The sequence below is a fragment of the Musca autumnalis genome, unplaced genomic scaffold (genome assembly GCF_047663935.1).
Source record: "Musca autumnalis isolate F117 unplaced genomic scaffold, ASM4766393v1 scaffold_5, whole genome shotgun sequence".
NCBI classification, from domain to species: domain Eukaryota; kingdom Metazoa; phylum Arthropoda; class Insecta; order Diptera; family Muscidae; genus Musca; species Musca autumnalis.
The window spans coordinates 20,101,564-20,124,897 of NW_027412088.1; the positions used below are offsets into that span (position 1 = coordinate 20,101,564).

The window sequence follows — 23,334 nt, forward strand, 5'->3', positions numbered from 1 at the left end:
CATCTAAAATCCCCTTTAAATTCCTCTATGATGACGACCTTAAAGTCGTCTATGTAGACGACCTTAAAGTCATCTAAAAAGACGACCTTAAAGTCATCTAAAAAGACGACCTTAAAGTCATCTAAAAAGACGACCTTAAAGTCGTCTAAGAAGACGACCTTAAAGTCGTCTCAGAAGACGACCTTTATGTCGTCTAGGAAGACGACCTTTAAGTCGTCTAGGTAGAGGACCTTTAAGTCGTCTATGAAGACGACCTTAAAGTCGTCTATGAAGACGACCGTAAAGTCGTCTATGAAGACGACCTTAAAGTCGTCTATGCAGACGACCTTATAGTCGTCTATGAAGACGACCTTAAAGTCGTGTATGAAGACGACCTTAAAGTCGTGTATGAAGACGACCTTAAAGTCGTCTAGGAAGACGACCTTAAAGTCGTGTATGAAGACGACCTTAAAGTCGTCTAGGAAGACGACCTTAAAGTCGTCTAAGAACACGACCTTAAAGTCGTCTATGAAGACGATCTTAAAGTCGTCAATGAAGACGACCTTAAAGTCGTCAATGAAGACGTCCTTAAAGTCGTCTATGAGGACGACCTTAAAGTCGTCTATGAAGACGACCTTAAAGTCGTCTGAGAAAACGATCTAAAAGTCATCTAAGAAGACGATCTTATGATAAATGCTACCTCAGATCTCATATAAATCATCTTTGAAGAAGTTCTGAAAATCGCAACACAATGTCCATCTAAAGATCCTCTTTGAAGGCAGTATAAAATTCCACTTTAAACGAAATTGACATTTCCATTTTATTTTTTATTTTTTCTTTTAATTTTGTTGAGGGAACACATATTAACACACGTTAACCATCTCCTCCTCCTGCTTCTCTGGCCTTGGCTAACATAATTTCCCTGAGTTTTCGCCGCCGTTTTCGTAATTTGGTTATGGGCGTGTATGATGCAGAACGTCGTCTTCGTTTGCGACGTGTTTTTTTGAGCTTTTGTTCAATTGCCAATTCACGATATGGTCGCTTCTGTTCATCAGACATTTCCTTCCATAAATGACCAGAAGTTGTTGCTAGTCTCGTTACATGTATTGGCCTTTTGGAATCTTGCATTGCTTTGATTCGAACTTCAGCAAAGAAATTCAGAAATGGATTTGTTGTTGCCGCTAAACGTGTTTCACGCATAATATGGCGTTGTAATGTACTCGGTGTAAAGGTAACACGAGTTTTACGTCGTGTCGGTCGAACTAAATTTGAAAATATTTCACAAATAGTATTCCAAACGGTGGATGCCATAAAGGAATTTGAATTGGAAAGCGGGAAATGAAATCGAAATTGGTTGATGTTTAAATTTTCATTCACACAGGATAGAAAATAAATTTTGTTGTGACAATTTGTTTTGTAATAGAATTTTGAGATTTTTTAGGAGTTGCCTACATGTTTCAAATGCTAAATTCTACCAGAACATTTTTGTCCTTTCCGAACCACAATGTTTTGTAATATAATTATAGAAGTATATTTAGTTTGGAAATCTGGTATTGACAGGTTTGTACAAGAGTTTTCTCCTTTCTGTAATACAACGTATCATGGGAAATTTCATTCATGGGAAATTGAACATTGGGGAATAATATGCTGTTTATATTAGAGCTTTTTGCAGGGTTAACCTTCTTTATGAGGATTTGTTTGAAATATAAGCAATGCAATTGACATTTAAAATCCAGTCGGTTAGTTAAATCAGGTTATATATAAACGGGGTATTAGGCCATTTTTCTATTGTAGCCTTTTGCAGGGTTAACCTTCTTAATGAGGATTTGTTTGACGTATTGAAACCCAGTGGGTTTGTTAAATCCGGTTTTATATAAACGTACTATAATATACTTCACTTACCAGAAATTAGAATCATATGTTCCATATGGATGTTCCGGCGTTTGCGCTAGTGAATTATTTTGTGGCTGTGATAGGCTTTGTTGTGATAGACCTGTATCAACATTCATATGAGATCGATTAGCTGGAATATTGTATTGAGTCCTAGGATATTGTGGTCTTTCCATGGTAGAATTCAGTGATGTGGCTAAATGAAGCAAAATGGTTAATGAGAAATGGTTGTTTACGAGATTTAGTTTTACAAAACTTACTCATATAACCTGGTACATAAGAACGTTTATCCAATGAGTTTGTAATGTGATTTGGCACAGGTGTATCCACATCGTAATCATGACCCACGGAACGGGGTAAGGTTAAGGCACCGCTACTAGAGGCAGCATCACTACAACCTAATTACAAAATATGAACACGTTAAAAGGTTAGAAAGTGTGATATAATATTAAAATTCTCAAAGGTATTTTATTATCGGTTGAGCCAATATTTAATGAAAATGCTACGGAATACAATTTCGTGATCAAATCTTTGACTTAATATATAAACATGTCTTTGATAATATACAGTTGAGAGATTTAGTGATTAAAAAAGTTTTGAGTAGTAAGTTCACGTTTGTAATATAATTAACAGTAAATTTTGAGGTTATTTATAGCAATTCGGGTATGACAACAAAATATGTAGTTGTACCATAGATTTCAATAAAAACAAATCTATTTTTGTTTCAAATCAATCATATGCTCTGTTCCAGAACCTGAAAGAATCTACTATTTTTTACTACGATAACAGTTTTTCCTTTATGTTATCGGAAAAAATTTTAAAAATTAGTAGATTATTGTAGTTCTGGAACAGACCAATAATCTTCACTTGCTGAGGGTATATTTAAGTATAACCATTCATATGGTCAATTATAACCTCACATTTATAGGTTTTAATTGAAATCGAAATGGATTGAACAAAATTTTACAAATTTACCTAAAATTTAACGTGCAATGTGGATTTTTTGAAGAAGAAATCCCTTTCATATCTTATTTCAACCACCACTTTTTAGGTTATGTTTAATTAAAACAATATTTTTTACATTCCCTTACGTATTCCTTCCCCCCCAAGTCTTAAATTTCTTTACTTACCCGGTGTCGATCCATGTATTGTCTTATCGATATTCTTCAATTCCATTTGATCATGATGTATCCATAGATCTGGTGGTTTTGGTACACCCACATTATTCTTCTGATAGCTGTTCGAAGATGGGAGACTAAATGAGATGAGAATTTTGTTGATTTTTAACAGCAAACAAACTACCATTTTACATACCTCTTTTTCGTATGCTCCGGTGTAGATTGTGGTTTGCGTCGGCACATTATCACAATAACAGCAACCACAATGAACAGAATTAGGGCAAACCCAAATATCACCATATAGAGGATCATTTCGTTGTTAATATCTTTGCTAATTGTGGGAGGTTCCTGTTTAACTACAGCAGCACCTGTTGTATAGGCCACCAGGGCTGAGAACGGTGCCGTATTGGCTCCACCGCCCATTGCATTGCCGATTTTATTTGTCTTTGCCTGGACCTTAAAATAATAAGTCGTGTACGGTTTGAGACTGGGTAAAATAAACGAAGTCTCATCGCCGCTAAAGGTTTGTATATTCCAATCGCGATCACGTTTTGTTGTATCTGTGGTATAATAAATATTATAACCGGATATTGGGTAAACTGTGTGTTTTGGTGGCAACCAATGTAGCAGAACATTTTGGGGATTTTGTTCATCCGCTTGTACCGACAGTTCCCGTGGTGGTGTTATGGGAATATTTTGATATGTTGTATTTAACACAGCCATAGACCAGGCGGACTCACGTCTACCCTTTACCACCTTGACTGAAAATTCATATTGTGTATTTGGTCTGAGATCCGTAATCATGGTATTCAAATCGGTGGTATTGTGATAACGGTAACGTGTGGTTTGGGCAATACCATAACGTACGGTGTAATGGCGATTATCGGTAACATGTTGATTTTTACTAAGCATTGTATCTATCCAATAGACAACAATGGAAGAACTAGACATGGTTATGGCCCTCAGACCCACTGGCACTTCTAACGGTGTGGGTATATCAATGGGATCTTCGTTAATGGTTTTGATATTATCATAGATGGGAGGTCCATCGCCTTGGATATTGCGGGCCCTTAATGAAACCACATATTCCGTATTGGGTTCCAAATCTTTCAACAAATAATAACGATCTGTTTCTTTGAGTTCCACGGCATTTTCATCGGGTATACCACGTCCCCAACCCAATACATAATTGCGTATTTTAATTTCATGCTGTTGCGGAGGACCCCAATGTAAGGCAATTGTATCCGCTCCAGGATGTATGCCAATCCATACGGGCCGTCCAGGCACTTGGGTTTCATCCAAATCATTTTCCAAGGTCATTACACGATTCCATTCGGTAAAAGGTCCTGACCCATTAACCGTCATGGCTGCTATTTTTACTTGATATTCTGAGTTACGATCCAAACCACTCAATTCAAAGTAGCGGATATTGGCGGGTGTGCTCTTAACCTGAGGGGCATCCTTTAGTTTGCGATATCTAATTTTATAGCCAGTTATTTGGCCATTACGTTCCTCCTCGGATGGTGGTTCCCAGTGTATGGTAATAGACTGAAATGGGAAATAAACAAATTAGTTATAACTAATTAAGTAGCAAATACGAAGTAATAACTTACAGTTGAGCTTGTTACTTCTAGGGTAACATTATTGGGTGGTTCCGATGGCGTGGAAGAGAATGTCTTTACCCGAATTTCATTCGATGGATCACCCATGCCAATTTTATTAAACGGCACCACTGTTATGGTGTAATCTGTATACGGCCGTAGTTCAGTTAATACAGCATCCAATACGGTGGTATCATAATACAATTCTTGACCACTATCACCCTCCGAATAGTAGATGCGATATTTTACAATTTCACCATTTGTCACCAGGGGTTCTTGCCACTTAACATAGATTTCTTTATGATTGCGAGCATAACCCTCAACATTAGTTGGTGGACCGGCAATATTCTCCTCTGGCTGGGTCGTAACTTCCAACGGTTCAGAAGATTCGCCAGATCCGAAATTTGTATTGGCAACAACACGAAATTGATAGGTGCGCCCGGGTATTAGTGATTGAATATTAACTTGTTGTTCATCGTGAGATTTGGTGTCGATTTTTAATTCTCTAAAAATGGGAGAGGGAAAGAGAGAGACGGGGGAGAATGTTAGAATATGGTTAATAAAGGAAAAAATAAAATAGGGTTTCGAAAGACAACTAAACCATGGGAGTGAGCTAAAAGATTTTTCCAAGGACTCAAAGGCAGGATGCTGAACTTTTCTGAAACGAAAGAGTGATTCTAGGCTCCCTTTCTGAAAGAAAGGATGCTCCTATACTCCCTTTCTGAAAGAAGGGGTTCTTCTATAGAAATTTTCAGAAAAAAGGGTGCTTCTCTAGACCGTGGCTGAATGAAAGGGTGCTTCTATAGATCTTTGCTGAAAGAAAGGGTGCTTCTATAGACTCTTTCTGAAAGAAAGGGTGCTTCTATAGACTCTTTCTGAAAGAAAGGGTGCTTCTATAGACTCTTTCTGAATGAAAGGGTGCTTCTATAGACTCTTTCTGAAAGAAAGGGTGCTTTTATAGACTCTTTCTGAAAGAAAGGGTGCTTCTATAGACTCTTTCTGAAAGAAAGGGTGCTTCTATAGACTCTTTCTGAAGGAAAGGGTGCTTCTATAGACTCTTTCTGAAAGAAAGGGTGCTTCTATAGACTCTTTCTGAAAGAAAGGGTGCTTCTATAGACTCTTTCTGAAAGAAAGGGTGCTTCTATAGACTCTTTCTGAAAGAAAGGGTGCATCTATAGACTCTTTCTGAAAGAAAGGGTGCTTCTATAGACTCTTTCTGAAAGAAAGGGTGCTTCTATAGACTCTTTCTGAAAGAAAGGGTGCTTCTATAGACTCTTTCTGTAAGAAAGGGTGCTTCTATAGACTCTTTCTGAAAGAAAGGGTGCTTCTATAGACTCTTTCTGAAAGAAAGGGTGCTTCTATAGACTCTTTCTGTAAGAAAGGGTGCTTCTATGGACATTTTCTGAAAGAAAGGGTGCTTCGATAGACATTTTCCGAAAGAAAGGGAGCTTCTATAGACATTTTCCGAAAGAAAGGGAGCTTCTATAGACTCTTTCTGAAAGAAATGGTGCTTCTATAGACTCTTTCTGAAAGAAAGGGTGCTTCTATAGACTCTTTCTGAAAGAAAGGGTGCTTCTATAGACTCTTTCTGAAAGAAAGGGTGCTTCTATAGACTCTTTCTGAAAGAAAGGGTGCTTCTATAGACTCTTTCTGAAAGAAAGGGTGCTTCTATAGACTCTTTCTGAAAGAAAGGGTGCTTCTATAGACTCTTTCTGAAAGAAAGGGTGCTTCTATAGACTCTTTCTGAAAGAAAGGGTGCTTCTATAGACTCTTTCTGAAAGAAAGGGTGCTTCTATAGACTCTTTCTGAAAGAAAGGGTGCTTCTATAGACTCTTTCTGAAAGAAAGGGTGCTTCTATAGACTCTTTCTGAAAGAAAGGGTGCTTCTATAGACTCTTTCTGAAAGAAAGGGTGCTTCTATAGACTCTTTCTGAAAGAAAGGGTGCTTCTATAGACTCTTTCTGAAAGAAAGGGTGCTTCTATAGAGTCTTTCTGAAAGAAAGGGTGCTTCTATAGACTCTTTCTGAAAGAAAGGGTGCTTCTATATACTCTTTCTGAAAGAAAGGGTGCTTCTATAGACTCTTTCTGAAAGAAAGGGTGCTTCTATAGACTCTTTCTGAAAGAAAGGGTGCTTCTATAGACTCTTTCTGAAAGAAAGGGTGCTTCTATAGACTCTTTCTGAAAGAAAGGGTGCTTCTATAGACTCTTTCTGAAAGAAAGGGTGCTTCTATAGACTCTTTCTGAAAGAAAGGGTGCTTCTATAGACTCTTTCTGAAAGAGAGGGTGCTTCTATAGACTCTTTCTGAAAGAAAGGGTGCCTCTATAGACTCTTTCTGAAAGAAAGGGTGCTTCTATAGACCCTTTCTAAAAGAAAGGGTGCTTCTATAGACCCTTTCTAAAAGAAAGGGTGCTTCTATAGACCCTTTCTAAAAGAAAGGGTGCTTCTATAGACCCTTTCTAAAAGAAAGGGTGCTTCTATAGACCCTTTCTAAAAGAAAGGGTGCTTCTATAGACCCTTTCTAAAAGAAAGGGTGCTTCTATAGACCCTTTCTAAAAGAAAGGGTGCTTCTATAGACCCTTTCTAAAAGAAAGGGTGCTTCTATAGACCCTTTCTAAAAGAAAGGGTGCTTCTATAGACCCTTTTTAAAAGAAAGGGTGCTTCTATAGCAGGGTCGCGCTGTCTTTGCAAAGAAGTATAGTGAGGGCGCCCACTGAGTTGTTTTTGCATTTGCTTCTCTCTCTCACGTACAGTGTACGTGTAAATAAACAAACGATGAATATCATGTGGTTGTTGTTTTTTTCACCCATGCATACACATATGCTGTAGCATTGATGGAAATATAATGGGCGACGCTGTTCTATAGACCCTTTCTAAAAGAAAGGGTGCTTCTATAGACCCTTTCTAAAAGAAAGGGTGCTTCTATAGACCCTTTCTAAAAGAAAGGGTGCTTCTATAGACCCTTTCTAAAAGAAAGGGTGCTTCTATAGACCCTTTCTAAAAGAAAGGGTGCTTCTATAGACCCTTTCTAAAAGAAAGGGTGTTTCTATAGACCCTTTCTAAAAGAAAGGGTGCTTCTATAGACCCTTTCTAAAAGAAAGGGTGCTTCTATAGACCCTTTCTAAAAGAAAGGGTGCTTCTATAGACCCTTTCTAAAAGAAAGGGTGCTTCTATAGACCCTTTCTAAAAGAAAGGGTGCTTCTATAGACCCTTTCTAAAAGAAAGGGTGCTTCTATAGACCCTTTCTAAAAGAAAGGGTGCTTCTATAGACCCTTTCTAAAAGAAAGGGTGCTTCTATAGACCCTTTCTAAAAGAAAGGGTGCTTCTATAGACCCTTTCTAAAAGAAAGGGTGCTTCTATAGACCCTTTCTAAAAGAAAGGGTGCCTCTTTCTAAAAGAAAGGGTGCTTCTATAGACCCTTTCTAAAAGAAAGGGTGCTTCTATAGACCCTTTCTAAAAGAAAGGGTGCTTCTATAGACCCTTTCTAAAAGAAAGGGTGCTTCTATAGACCCTTTCTAAAAGAAAGGGTGCTTCTATAGACTCTTTCTAAAAGAAAGGGTGCTTCTATAGACCCTTTCTAAAAGAAAGGGTGCTTCTATAGACCCTTTCTAAAAGAAAGGGTGCTTCTATAGACCCTTTCTAAAAGAAAGGGTGCTTCTATAGACCCTTTCTAAAAGAAAGGGTGCTTCTATAGACCCTTTCTAAAAGAAAGGGTGCTTCTATAGACCCTTTCTAAAAGAAAGGGTGCTTCTATAGACCCTTTCTAAAAGAAAGGGTGCTTCTATAGACCCTTTCTAAAAGAAAGGGTGCCTCTTTCTAAAAGAAAGGGTGCTTCTATAGACCCTTTCTAAAAGAAAGGGTGCTTCTATAGACCCTTTCTAAAAGAAAGGGTGCTTCTATAGACCCTTTCTAAAAGAAAGGGTGCTTCTATAGACCCTTTCTAAAAGAAAGGGTGCTTCTATAGACTCTTTCTAAAAGAAAGGGTGCTTCTATAGACCCTTTCTAAAAGAAAGGGTGCTTCTATAGACCCTTTCTAAAAGAAAGGGTGCTTCTATAGACCCTTTCTAAAAGAAAGAGTGCTTCTATAGATCCTGTTTGAAAAATTCTGCTTTTAAACACCCTTTCTAAAAAAGGCTTTTTCTATAGACCGTTTCGGAAAGAAAGGCTGCTTCTATAGAACCTTTATGAAAGAAAGGCTGCTTCTATAGAACCTTTATGAAAGAAAGGCCGCTTTTATAGACCCTTTCTAAAAGAAAGGGTGCTTCTATAGATCGTTTCTGAGAATCGTTGTTGCCTTTCTGAGGTTCAATAATTGAAAAAGTGACTTTGGGACCTTCGAAATCTTTGCCAATTCCCCTTCTTTTTTGGAAAAATCATTTTCACTGTCTCTATTTGACTTTCTTCACAAAGCAAATACGAATTCCTTGAGGAATGCAGACAATCCCAAAAGGAAAACACCAACAACAATGTATCCAAATGACAATAAATAAAACAGCGAAATTACAATTTTCCCCTTGTGCTACAAAACAAAGGGACATTTGTTACGCTTCTCAAACCCCCAAAAACGTTTCTTGAGAAATTTGCATTTATAAGCTTTGCAACAATTGTTAATATCAAATAAAAGAAATAAAATATTACAGACAATCCCCCCAAGGGAAACGATTCCGAGTCAAATAGAAACCAATTCTTCTGAACGCACTAAATCATAACTTTGTTGTTGCTGCTGACAAAAAGACCAAAGGACTTGATTTGTATGGAAGAAAAATTCGCATGTGGGAAGGCAGTTCATGCTCCCGCAAACTTTGAACAAAAAAAGACACTTTTTATTGTCTGCGATTAGATGAAAAAATATATGAAAATCACATTTAATGCAAATAAAGAAAGGGAAGGAGAAACAAATCTGCAATAAATTCCTTTTGACTATCGTTTGTGCCAACAAAAATTGACAATGTACAGAAGAATTTTGGGAAATCATAAGAAAAATTTGAAAAGGGATTTGAAGCCTTTAAAGTTATGTTGAAACTGATGAATGTATGATCCTGAAATTGTACATGGATACAAGAAAATGCTAGGGCTTTGGAAACTCGTCTTGGAATAGCACGATATTTGTAAAAAGATTCTTTTTAGGGAGTTTTTATTATAACAACATTTATATTTCAAGTTAAGCAAGTGCTGGCTCCATAAATACAGTGTTGCAATGCATGGGATGCTATATTACCGAGGTCAGCGAAACCTGGGACTGGACATAAGCCATTTTCCCGCTTCTACCTTAATTTGCATAATAAAATTCAACATTAAAGATATCTGCAAATTACATTTTATTGCAACACTGTATTTATGAGCACATCAATGTCTTTAAAATCACAGCATACTTTTAGGCCGAATATTCACATTGACTAGACTTTTTTGTGTGAGGATGAAATAAAATATAATTTTATATTATTTAAAGCTGCACTTACCTTTCACTATTATTCATCTTATAGTACACGGTGTAGGAGACAACTTCCGCCGGATTCTTAATGGGTTCAATCCAGCTGAGGGTGACAAAACGTGGTTTAACAATTTGTGCCACTAAATCCCGTGGTGGTCCCGGTAAACGATTCTTTAGACCCGAATTAAGGCCAGCCGAAGATACTTTGCCCATGCCATTGTTGGAGATATCAAGACCGCCAGCACCATTTGGTAAATCTGAAACTGTAGAAGATGAACGGGAGGAGGTTTCTTGTGGTGAATTGGAATTGGATGGTGTTAATTTTTTCTTATTTGTCCATGAATTTAATATTTTATCGGGATCATAGCCATTATTATAGGCATTAATATATTCTGCATTTGCCTTGGGATCATCATCTTCGTCCTCATCATCATCGTCGTCGTCGTTATTGTCATCAAGCGTTTTCAGAGTCCTGTCATATTCATTAATATCACGTGGAAGTTCAGATGAAAACTCATCATAATCATCATCACCATCATCGTCATAATGACGATCATTTAAAGGTTGATCGGGAAAATTGAGTTTATATTTCTTTCGATTACCCTTTTGAGAGAGTAAACTATCTAAGGCACTTTTTGAGATACGTGTAGTTTCTACACTATCACCTGATTTGGTGCGTATTTCACCACCAGAATTAAATTTATTTTTACGCCTATTTTTATAGGGTGTGGTCTGTTGTGGTAGGCCACGATCTTTGTAAAGAGATTTTGTGGTTTGAGATTGGGATTTTCGTTGTTTTTTCAATTTGCCTTGGGTAGGTGGATGGTGTGTGGGGGGATGATGATGATGGCGACAACAACAGTGTAAGTGGAGGGGGGGAGTTAAGGACAAAAGGAAGGATGTGGAGGAAATGATGTGAAACAAAAGGAAAGACGAAAATCATGAAAAAGAAAGAAAGAAAAAATGAAAACAAAAAACATTATTTTAAAAAATATAAAATTAAAAATGAGTACACAATTTACAATAATCAAAATAATTAATGAATTTATATAAGGAAAAAATATCTATATACATAAAAGCTCTGTTCCAGAACTAAAAAGTTTTTACAATTTTTACCACTTTTACACATTTTGCGTTCCCGTACACAAAATTTATATGAAAATCGTTTACGACTTTTACAACTTTTACGACTTTTACCACTTTATAAAGTACGGGAACAGGCCAAATATGTATACTGTACAAATAAATAACATTTAAAGCATGAAATAAATATAAATATTAGCAATTTGAAATAATTTTGAAACTTAAGTGATACTTTGTAAAGAAAATAATAAATAACCAAAGCGTTATATACATTCTGAAAGTAAACATCCTAGCTGAATTGGGTTTTATGTAAATCATATTTAATTCAGCTATGCTGAATTGTGTTTTATGTGGAACATATGTGATTCAGCTATGCTGAATTGGGTTTTATGTGGCTGAGCTAAATTGTGTGTTGTATAAAACACACTCAATTCAGCTAAGCTTGTGTATTCTTTACAAAAATCCAGATATATCTTAGCTAAATTACATTTTTTTATATGAAAAACATACAAAAAATGTAATTCAGCTCAGCTGAATTATGTTATTTAGAATAGAAAATGTTGAACATTTATCAAGAATGGTTAATTTTTTACTTTTGTTTGTATATTTTATATTTTTTGTATTTTTTTATACTTTTTTTATTTTCGTAGTATTTTCTTTACGAAAATACAAGTAAAGCTTAGCTGAATTGAATTTTTTGTGGGAAATATACTATTCAGCTCTGCTGAATTTCATTTTATATAAGAAATATTTAATTCAGCTCAGCTGAATTATGTTATTTTGGAGAAAAACATACATTTGGAAAAGAAAATGTTAGTTTTATTATGAAAAAAAGATTTCAGCTCAGCTGAATTGTGTTTTTTCATAGACACGTATGTATTAAGAATAGTTATTTTTGATTTTAGAGGAAAAACATAATTTCCATAGTGTTTTTCTTTACAAAAATAGCTTAGCTGAATTATATTTTTTAAAACAATGTACTATTCAGCTTAGCTGGGGCCTAATTACGTGATTCGGTATCGAGTTGTTTCGACCCGAGTACTCAAAGTTGGGATGACAACATTCGTTATCGAGTAAAATTATCGAGAAATTGAGCATAAATTTGCGAGTAATTTCTCGTAGCCAAATGGCCTATCGTAAACAAACGAAATGAAAGATTTCTTATTGTATTTTTGTTTAAAATGTAAAAAATTTTTATTTATTGACGGTTTATAGAGGAAAAATGATATTAGTAAATAATTGTGAGCATTCTTTACACAAAATAACAAGAGAAACTGGGAAAAGTCCTTTTCAGTCGTTTTGGGAAATTGTGATAAAATTAGAATTAAAATAAATACATACATATGCATGCTATCATTAACCAAAAATTAGTGTTTGCAGTCGTTAAAATACAAGTTGAAAAAATATGAATTTCTGCAAAACAAAAAATTATTTAATATTAATAGCCTTCACTTTATAAGTGAACAACTTTTAATAAAGTGCATTTTAAACAGTTCATCCCCCGTTGTTTACCAAAGGAAATACTCTCTCAGAGAGGCTAAGTCAAAACACCCACCAAATTCTCTCATTTATTTTGAGAGAGAATTATTAAGGTAGATGTATTAGCAAACTGTAACAAGAATGTCAAAACAATTTTGCAAACATTACTAATTTTCATATTTTCTTAGCACAACTTCATTCCGAAATTATTATTCAATGTATTGTTCAAAAAATTCCACAAATATTTACATTTTTCATCCATAATTTTGTTTTTTAGTTTTTGCTTTAAAATAAACACATTTTTTTGACATCTACCTTCATAACATTCCCTGAAGAACACATAGTTCGATTACCGGTTACTCTCGAAACATTCGATCAACGATTTCGATCGAGTCTTATCATGCCGTTTTTTTCTCGTGTCGAAAACTTATTCACGAGTAAATTCACGATCGAATCGACTCACATAATTAGGACCCTGAATTATGTTATTTTGGAGAATAACATACACATAAAAGGGAAAATGTAAGATTTAGTAGAAAAAAGTAGAGTTTCAACTCAGCTGAATTGGATTTTTATAAACAAATATTTTTTTAGAGGTAATAATTGTTGCTTTGAATAGAAAAACAGTAATTTTCGCATTGTTTTCTGTATGAAAATTCAAATATAGTTTAGCTGAATTACAATTCAGCTCAGCTGAATTACAATTCAGCTCAGCTGAATTATGTTGTTTTGGAAAATAATCACATTTAAATAGAAAAATGAAATTTTTAGTAGACAAAATATTGTTTCAGCCCTGCTGAATTGCGTTTTTCATAGGAAAATAATGATTTAGAAAAGACAATTTTAGCTTTTATTAAAAAAAATAATTTTGGTAATGTCTTCTTTTGCGAAAAATCAAGTATATTTTAGCTGAATTAAAATTTGTAGGGGAAGTATACAATGCATCGCTGCTGAATTACATTTTTTGTAGAAAATATACGATTCAACTCAGCTGAATTAAATTTTTTGTAGGAAATCTACAATTTAGCTTAGCTGAATTTTGTTATCTTGGAGAAAAATATACGTTTTGAATGGAAAATTTAAAATTTTAGTAAAAAATATTGCTTCAGCTCAGCTGAATTGTGTTTTTCAAAGCAAAATAATTATTTAGAATAGATAATTGTTGCTTTTAGTGCAATAGTACAATTTTGGTAAGGTTTTCTTTTGCGAAAATTCAAGTATAACTTTGCTGAATTACAATTTTTAGAGGAAATATAAAATTCAGCATAGCTGAATTACATTTTACACAAGAAATACACAATTCAGCTTAGCTGAATTATGTCATTTTGGTGAAATACACACATTCGAATGGACAATTTAAAATTTTAGTGGAAGATATTGTGTTAGCTCAGCTGAATTACATTTTTTACAGGAAATTATGTTATTTTAGCTGAATTATGTTATTTTAGTGAAAAACATACACTTAAAATGTGAAAATTTAAGTTTTTGTAAAAAAAATATTGTTTCAACTCAGCTGAATTGCGTTTTTAGTACACAAATATAAATTTGGTTCCATCGCCTCAAATTACATGTGAAATAAAATGAAATGAAATGAATGAATGAATATTTTCTTTACGAAAATTTAAGTATAACTTAGCGGTATTACAGATTTTAGTGGAAATATACAATTCAACTCAGCTGAATTACATTTTACACAGAAAATCCACAATTCAGCTTAGCTGAATTTAGTTATTTCGGAGAAAAAGATATATATTAAATGGACAATTTAAAATTTTAGTATAAAATATTATTTCAGCTCAGCTGAATTGTGTTTTTCATAGGAGAACAATTATTTAGAATAGATAATCTTTCTTTTAGAACAGAAATACAATATTCGTAACGTTTTCTTATGCGAAAATTCAAGAAAAGCTTAGCTGAATTACAAATGTTAGAGGGATTATACAATTAACATTAGCTGAATTACATTTTATATAGGAACTATACAATTCAGATCAGCTGAATTATGTTATTTTGGAGAAAAACATACATTTTGATTGGAAAATTTAAAATTTTAGTTGAAATGATTGTTTCAGCTCAGCTGAATATAGGAAAATAATAATTAAGAATAGTTAGTTTTTGTTTTTAGTACAACCAAAAAAAAAAAAACAATTTTGACAATGTTTTCTTTGCGAAAACACAAGTACGGCTTAGCTGAATTACAATTTTTAGTTGGACTATACAATTCAGCCCAGCTGAATTACAATTTTTCGCATGAAATACACAATTCAGCTCAGCTAAATTATATTATTTTGGAGAAAACACATATTTCAAATAGAAAATCGGAACTTGTAGTGGATTTTCTTTAAAAATTTTCAAATTCAGCTAAGTTTAACTAAGTTTTCTTTACGAAAACACAAGTACAGCTTAGCTGAATTACAATTTTTAGTTGGAATATACAATTCAGCCCAGCTGAATTACATTTTAAGCATGAAATACACAATTCAGCTCAGCTAAATTATATTATTTTGGAGAAAACGCACATTTCAAATAGAAAATCGGAACTTGTAGTTGATTTTCTTTAAAATTTTTCAAATTCAGCAAAGTTTAAATAAAATTTCGTTGCGAAATTAATTTTTTCCAAAGCTGAATTAATTTTTTCCAAAGAAAAATCATATATTTAGTATACATTGTAGAAATATATCGCTTTTGTAGTGTTTCTTTAAGAATATTCCAATTCAGCTCAGCTGAATTCCATTTTTTAGAATAAATTTACAAAATTATCCAAGAAAAATTAAATAAATAACAATAATATATAATAAAAATGATAAAAAGCTTAGCAAAATACAAAGCACATAGACTAAATAATATAAAAATACAGAAAATAAAAAATATAAATAAATATTGAGGGATTTGTTTGTAGGGGCCTAAAAATATGCAATAAATCTTTATACACCGAGTATTATTGCATACAGCTAGGGAATGGTGGGTGGGATCAGAAAAGCTATTGTATGACATTGATTTGTCCACTAAATGGCTTTTTTGGGGCTTGCTGGGATATCTTTATTTTCTGATCTAAACTAGCAGGGTATTGTACCAAAAGCTTGTCTATATATCAATGTATGTATATATATTTATTATTATTTATATTCTATGGACATTTCTATACATATTCCTTAACCTAAAGTTATATTCCAATTTCAGTTAACTCACCTGGTTGTACAACCCGTAAACGTGCTGCCGCTTGCACACTGCCAGCTGGATTGGTGCCCACACACTGAAACATACCAGCATCCGATTGCAATAGACCAAGTATCCTTAGGTTGTGGCCAGCAATAATTTGCATATAATCATTTGGGGTGATAAAGTCACCATTCTTCAGCCATTTAATTATGGGCTTGGGTTTTCCCCGTATGGCACATTCCAGTTCCAATTCCTCCTTTTCATAGGCCACCTTATCTTTGGGACTTTGTATGAATTTCGGCGGTACTTGAACCTGTACCGTTGCCTGGGCATCCAAGGAGTCCACGGTGTTACTGGCACGACATTGATAATTTCCCGAATCTATATCTTCGGCTGAAGATATTTGCAGGGATCCCGTACCAATAATTGAAAATCTTGAATCCAAATCATTAAGATCCAATTCCTCGCCATTGCGCAACCATTTGATTTGTGGTTTTGGCACACCATTTGCCACACAATCCAGCGTGACCACATCACCCTCTTTGACAGTTTGTGGTGAGGGTCCCACTAGGAATGAGGGAGCCACTGGGCTGTCTCCATTATCCGCAGACTTTTTTATACTTAAATTTGTTTTACTACTAAGACGGGATATTGAACCCGATGTTACATTACACTGATAGACACCACGATCCCCGAAGGCAATCTCATCGATTTCCAAAGCACCATTTGGCAATATCACCATACGCAATTTATCCAATTGCAGTGGCATATCATCTTTGATCCATTGCACAATATGTCTCATACCCGGCTGGGTTTGACCAATCATACAACGAAAATAGGCAGTTTGTCCGGGCAGCAAATAGGTTTCAATGAAATCTTGATTCAGATCTGGCAAACGGGCAATTGAGACCACAGCCGAACGACTGACAATGGTGCCAATTCCATCTACAGACAGCAGGCATTGATAGGACCCGGTAAGACCACGATTTTCCTCCACTGAACTAATGTAGAGTGAACCATTTTTCAGTTGTGTCCTAAAGGTATCACCCACAATGCCCAAATCTTGACCATCTGGACCACGCCATCGTATGTTGGGTGCAATTTTTTGATTTTTACCCATTTGTGCCATGCCGGCACATTGCAACAACACCGAATGGCCTTCGGGCACCACAACATCTTGTGGTTCTATACTGAAAGTGAGTGCTGCAAGTAGAATAAGAAGAGAAAAATGAAATCAATAAAAATTCAATCAATTCGAGTTTCAATCAAGAATAATGACTCTAGCCTAGATGAGGATGGACGGATGGATGTACGGATGAATGTGGCTGAAATTTTTCATCGTAACTTCTTTAATTTCAATTAATCTATTAAACGTTTATGGGTTATGCCTTCATCAAATAGTCTCTCTCGAGCTCTCTTGCTGTTCGGAGATCATAAAAAATCTGTTTGTTTTAATTATAACTCTATGGCGAAAGACAATGTTCGTGTGTCTGTTGTGTGGTTCCTTTATCATTTCATTCTCAATTCAGAATGTAGTTAAAGAAACGAAGAAGTTGTTTGTTTATTGTTAAGCTTTATTACACCATTTCCTCTTTCCATTAAGAGGTAATTGAAAAATGGCCATAAGTTAATAAGCAAGTTCGGGGATTTCAGCACATATGTATTTCATTAATTCAGCTAAAGTGAATTGTGTTTTCTATAAGAAATATCAATTCAGCTTGGCTGAATTATATGAGCACTTTTAATTCAGCTATGTTGGCCGTTTGATTTCATCCAAATTGCTAAATTCAGCACAGGAAACACAATATAGCTTGGCTTAATTGAATACATCTTTCCAATTATACAATTCAGCATAGCTGAATTACATTTTGAATACGAAATTTACAATTTTGGAAAGCAGAATTTGCATTTTTTTAAAGAAATTTACAATTCAGCAAAGTTTAATTTGATTTTTAACAACAAATCGTCAATGTATATTCAATTTAGCTGAGAAAAAATATTTAATGTAAATTATATTTTATATTCAGCTATGTAATATTGTGTTTTCTATTGAATATCATTTGAATTACAGAATTCAGCTAAGCTGAATTACATTTTTTATAAGAAATTTACAATTCAGCAAAGTTAAATGGGATTTTTAACAACTAATCATCAATGAATATTTAATTCAGCTAAGCCAAAGCGTGTAATGTAAATGATATCATCTATTCAGCTATTTTATGTAATGTTTTACTGAATATCGTTCGAATTACTCAATTCAGCTTAGCTGAATTGCATTTTTTTGAGAAATTTACAATTCAGCACAGTTTAAATGAATTTTTAACAACAAAGCGATCAATGAATATCCAATTCAGCTAAGCTAAAATGTGTAATGTAAATAATGTATTCTCTTCAGCCATGCTATATAGTGTTTTCTATTGAAAATCTGGGCTGTATTGGTGTTCTATTCAATTATAAATCTTTTGAAAAATGTTTTTGCAAAAATTTCACTATTCAGCAAAGTTGTATGACATTTTTTTAAAAAAATTGCCAGTGACAATAAACATTAGTGTTTTTCCTTAAAGAAATATTCAATTCAGCTTAGCTGAATTTTGTAATGTGAAATTTCAATTCACTTATTCTAATATGGTAACATATAATACTTAAAATTTTATATTTGATCAGCTGTATTGTGCTCATTCGAAGAAAAGTTCAGTGTTGCTAAGCTGAATTAAATTTTTTGGAGAAAATACCCAATTCAGCTCAGCTGAATTATGTTATTTTGGAGAAAAACATACACTTAGAGTGGAAAATTCAAACTTTTATTAAAAAAATATTATTTCAGCTCAGCTGAATTGTGTTTTTCGCAGGCAAATATTTATTCAGAATAGATAATTGTTGGTTTTAGTAGAAAAAATCAAATTCCCTAGTAGTTTCATTACAAAAATTCAAGTATTGCTTAGCTGAATTACATGTTTTGTTGAAAATACACAATTCAGCTCAGCAGAATTAAATTGTTTGTGGTAAATACACAATATATCCCAGCTGAATTACATTTTTTGTACGAAATACACAATTCAGCACAGCTGAATTACATTTTTTGTCCGAAATACACAATTCAGCTCAGCTGAATTATGTTATTTTGGAGAAAAATCTCATTTAGAACAGAAAACATAAACGATAAGTAAAAAAGTACTGTTTCAACTCAGCTGAATTGTCTTTTTCGTAGTCAAACATTTATTTAGAATAGATAATTGCTGCTCTTAGCAATAAAACATAATTTAAGTAGTGTTTTCTTTAAGAAAACGTAATGTTGCTTAGCTGAATTACATTTTTTGGAGAAAATACCCAATTCAGCTCAGCTGAATTATGTTATTTTGGAGAAAAACATACACTTAGAGTGGAAAATTCAAACTTTTATTAAAAAAATATTATTTCAGCTCAGCTGAATTGTGTTTTTCGCAGGCAAATATTTATTCAGAATAGATAATTGTTGGTTTTAGTAGAAAAAATCAAATTCCCTAGTAGTTTCATTACAAAAATTCAAGTATTGCTTAGCTGAATTACATGTTTTGTTGAAAATACACAATTCAGCTCAGCAGAATTAAATTGTTTGTGGTAAATACACAATATATCCCAGCTGAATTACATTTTTTGTACGAAATACACAATTCAGCACAGCTGAATTACATTTTTTGTCCGAAATACACAATTCAGCTCAGCTGAATTATGTTATTTTGGAGAAAAATCTCATTTAGAACAGAAAACATAAACGATAAGTAAAAAAGTACTGTTTCAACTCAGCTGAATTGTCTTTTTCGTAGTCAAACATTTATTTAGAATAGATAATTGCTGCTCTTAGCAATAAAACATAATTTAAGTAGTGTTTTCTTTAAGAAAACGTAATGTTGCTTAGCTGAATTACATTTTTTGGAGAAAATACCCAATTCAGCTCAGCTGAATTATGTTATTTTGGAGAAAAACATACACTTAGAGTGGAAAATTCAAACTTTTATTAAAAAAATATTATTTCAGCTCAGCTGAATTGTGTTTTTCGCAGGCAAATATTTATTCAGAATAGATAATTGTTGGTTTTAGTAGAAAAAATCAAATTCCCTAGTAGTTTCATTACAAAAATTCAAGTATTGCTTAGCTGAATTACATGTTTTGTTGAAAATACACAATTCAGCTCAGCAGAATTAAATTGTTTGTGGTAAATACACAATATATCCCAGCTGAATTACATTTTTTGTACGAAATACACAATTCAGCACAGCTGAATTACATTTTTTGTCCGAAATACACAATTCAGCTCAGTTGAATTATGTTATTTTGGAGAAAAATCTCATTTAGAACAGAAAACATAAACGATAAGTAAAAAAGTACTGTTTCAACTCAGCTGAATTGTCTTTTTCGTAGTCAAACATTTATTTAGAATAGATAATTGCTGCTCTTAGCAATAAAACATAATTTAAGTAGTGTTTTCTTTAAGAAAACGTAATGTTGCTTAGCTGAATTACATTTTTTGGAGAAAATGCCCAATTCAGCTCAGCTGAATTGTGTTAATTTGAAGGAAAATCATATTTATAATAGAAAACAATAGGATTTAGTTGAAAAAAATATTGTTTCAGCCCAGCTGAATATGGATTTTTAAATAAAAACTCCAACTTCTCTTATAAATTGTATATCTTAATGACAATGGTGTCATTTCTTTAAGTCATTTCAAAACTTGTAGCTTTTTAATTACTAACCCCACCCCCTCTTCCTAGCGGATTTACAACCAAGCAATGATTCTCAAATAACAGGGATTTTGTTGCTGAAAATCTCAAACATAAACATATATAGGATTTTTTTTAGCAATGTCTGGCAATGACAAAGTCTTAACAGAAAGCTGTTCATAAATGATTTTTATGCAGTCATAAGCCATAAACCGTTTTATGTTAGATAACGGTTTATGGTGATATAAAGTGTTGGCTTAAAAGCTAAGCCTTTAAACCAAATAAATTTTTTGTCATCATAAATGTGTAATAACTTCATTAAGTTTAATTTCATGCAGGGAACACTATCTAAATTCCCAACAAGTGTACAATGCCAAACCCCAAGGGACCATAATAATTATATATAAAATATATTTGTTTCATTTTTCTCCGAGTGTTTAGTTTCATGTGTTTTGTAATATAATTAAATTTACAAAATGGGGGAAAATAATTCAAACATTAACAGGATAGACAATTGTTGTTGTTACTCCACACCCCAAACTCCGCCGTCTCCTTCCTCCTATGTCATCGCTTACCATTTTGACAATGAAAATGTGGCGTTGGTCATAGAAAAAAAGCTAATGTTTTCTCTACTCATTATTTAATGAATGAAACTCGGTTTGCACATTTATATTTTCAGTAATTGTGGCAAAGGAAAAACAAAACTACAGCAGGCCACATTTAGACCCAACCCTGATAGTGAAATTGAAATAAATGTAACTTAATATCACATCATGTATGTAAATGTTTGTATATGTACATACTACTACACGGAGAAGAAGTGGAGAGCGATTTCAAGTTAAACATTAGCGATGTTTCATTCCAAATATAGGAGAAATTGTAGATTCGAACCTATTATGTATTCCTAAAATTATCCTAAAACAGCCACAAAAAGCTTTTTTGTAGGAAGTAAATTTTGGAAGTTTCCAGCGTAAATTTTTAGGCTTTTGTGGGGTAGGTATTATAAGATATAGTTATATTCCTCAACCAAGTCCAATCAACAATTATATGTATGTATATTGCAACATTCAGCCATTAACGAGAGGAATGTGGAACAAAGTGTTGTACACAAAGACCATAAAGACTTCTAAAGCAACACGAGCGTAAATAGTAAAGTTTACTTTTAGGCGCCAAAGTGCAACAATGATATACCAAGTCCTGTCGAAGTTCTCCCAGCAAAATGTTCGATGCCAAAGATGCCATTCAATCATGGGTGCAAGTGATCTGGCATGCCATCTTTTTAGCATCTTCATCGATGAATTTTATATGACCGTGGATCCTAAAAGATGCTATTCATTTTTGGATCCAAAGCATGTCATTTACATCAATGCTTCGACATGTTATTTCCACCAATGCTTTGGCATGTCATTTTCACCATCCCTTTGCAATGACATTATCATTACGACGAGAGTTTTAACAACGTTGGTTGTGGTTTCGAGTCTCCGATAAATAAAAACACAGAATTCATCTCTATTGGATCGATGAAATGGGAACAAATGCTGATGAAAGGATCAGATCTTTCACGACTTCCTTCGCATGGTTTTAAATACTGATGAAAAGATCGGATCTTTCAAGACTTCGTTTGAACCAATGCAAAAGATGCCATGAAATCACGTCATCGCATGAAACCCCTTCCTTCAAATGTTGCTGGGCTTCTATCCATAGAAGATATGATGAAAGTCTTATATCCACAGAAGACCTGTCGAAGCTCTTCTATCCGCAGAAGATCTTTAGAAGGTCTTCTACCATAGAAGACCCTTTGAAGGTCTTCTATCCATAGAAGACCTGATCCATAGAATACCTGCTGAAGGTCTTCTATCCATAAAACACACTTTGAGGGTCTTCTATTAATATGAAATTCGTAGGGCGTCGTGATTAAAAAAAAATTGAGAAAGATTTTTTAAAAAATATTTTTTTAGGGACGTGGATTTTTTAAAGATTTTTTGTGGGGGACGTGGCTCTTTTAGAATATTTTTCGAGGGACGTTGATTTTTAAAAATATATTTGAGGGACGTGGATTTGTTAAAAATATTTTTTTTAGGGCGGGAAATTTTTAAAAATAATTTTTGAGGGACGTGCATTTTTTGAGTGAGTTAGATTTTTTTAAAAATATTTTTGAGGACATGAATTTTTTTGAGGGTCTGACGACCTCATGTATTTTTAAAAATATTTTTTGAAGGTCTCACATACCATGTGGATTTTTTAAAAATAGTTTTTGGCGGTCTCACAGAACTCGTGGATTTTTTAAGGGCTTCACAGACCTCGTGGATTTTTTAAAAGTATGTTTGAGGGTATCAAAGACCTCGTGGATTTTTTAAAAATATTTTTGAAGGTCTCCCAGACCTCGTGGATTTTTTAAAAATATTTGTTGAGGGTCTTACAGACCTCGTGGATTTTTTAAAAATATTTGTTGAGGGTCTCACAGACCTCGTGGATTTTTTAAAAATATTTGTTGAGGGTCACACCGATCTTGTGGATTTTTTAAAAATAATTTTTGGGTGTCTCACAGACCTCTTGATTTTTTTAATTTATTTTTGGGTTAACACCGACCATCTGAATATTTTAACAATATTTTTTGAGGGTCTCCCAGACCTCGTGTATTTTTTAAAAATATTTTTTAAGAGTCTCCCAGACCTCGTGGATTTTTTAAAAATATTTTTTTGAGGGTCTCCCATACCTCGTGGATTTTAAAAAAAATATTTTTTGAGGGTCTCCCAGACCTCGTGGATTTTTAAGGGCCTCACATATTTTGTGGATTTTTTAAAAATATTTTTTGAGTGTCTCACAGACCTTGTGGATTTTTTAATAATATTTTTTGAGTGTCTAACAGACCTCGTGAATTTTTTAAAAATATTTTTTTG

General features: G+C 33.7%; 2 protein-coding genes across 7 annotated transcripts in view; both read right to left on the bottom strand.

Annotated features, from left to right (window-relative positions):
* Positions 1 to 23,334, bottom strand: part of fra (neogenin protein frazzled) — a 328,294-nt gene that overhangs the window by 1,509 nt on the left and 303,451 nt on the right. The window contains exons 2-8 of one of the 6 annotated variants that reach the window (XM_073988981.1): positions 15,768 to 16,940; positions 10,045 to 10,768; positions 4,601 to 5,093; positions 3,184 to 4,535; positions 3,000 to 3,106; positions 2,130 to 2,267; positions 1,882 to 2,065 (exon numbers count right to left, since the gene is read on the bottom strand). In XM_073988981.1, coding sequence (XP_073845082.1) covers positions 1,882 to 2,065; positions 2,130 to 2,267; positions 3,000 to 3,106; positions 3,184 to 4,535; positions 4,601 to 5,093; positions 10,045 to 10,768; positions 15,768 to 16,940 — 4,171 coding nt within the window. Of the gene's footprint in view, positions 1 to 1,881; positions 2,066 to 2,129; positions 2,268 to 2,999; positions 3,125 to 3,183; positions 4,536 to 4,600; positions 5,094 to 10,044; positions 10,826 to 15,767; positions 16,941 to 23,334 lie in introns of all 6 variants that reach the window. The other 5 variants (XM_073988980.1, XM_073988983.1, XM_073988982.1 and 2 more) reach the window with 5 other exon arrangements.
* Positions 775 to 1,379, bottom strand: LOC141405030 (uncharacterized). Its single transcript, XM_073988984.1, has one exon. The coding sequence runs from the start codon at positions 1,288 to 1,290 to the stop codon at positions 853 to 855; it is 438 nt and encodes a 145-aa protein (XP_073845085.1). The 5' UTR covers positions 1,291 to 1,379; the 3' UTR covers positions 775 to 852.

Bases quoted from the DNA above. Each gene is read 5' to 3' on its own strand.
- LOC141405030 (XM_073988984.1), bottom strand. From the start codon at position 1,290: ATGGCATCCACCGTTTGGAATACTATTTGTGAAATATTTTCAAATTTA.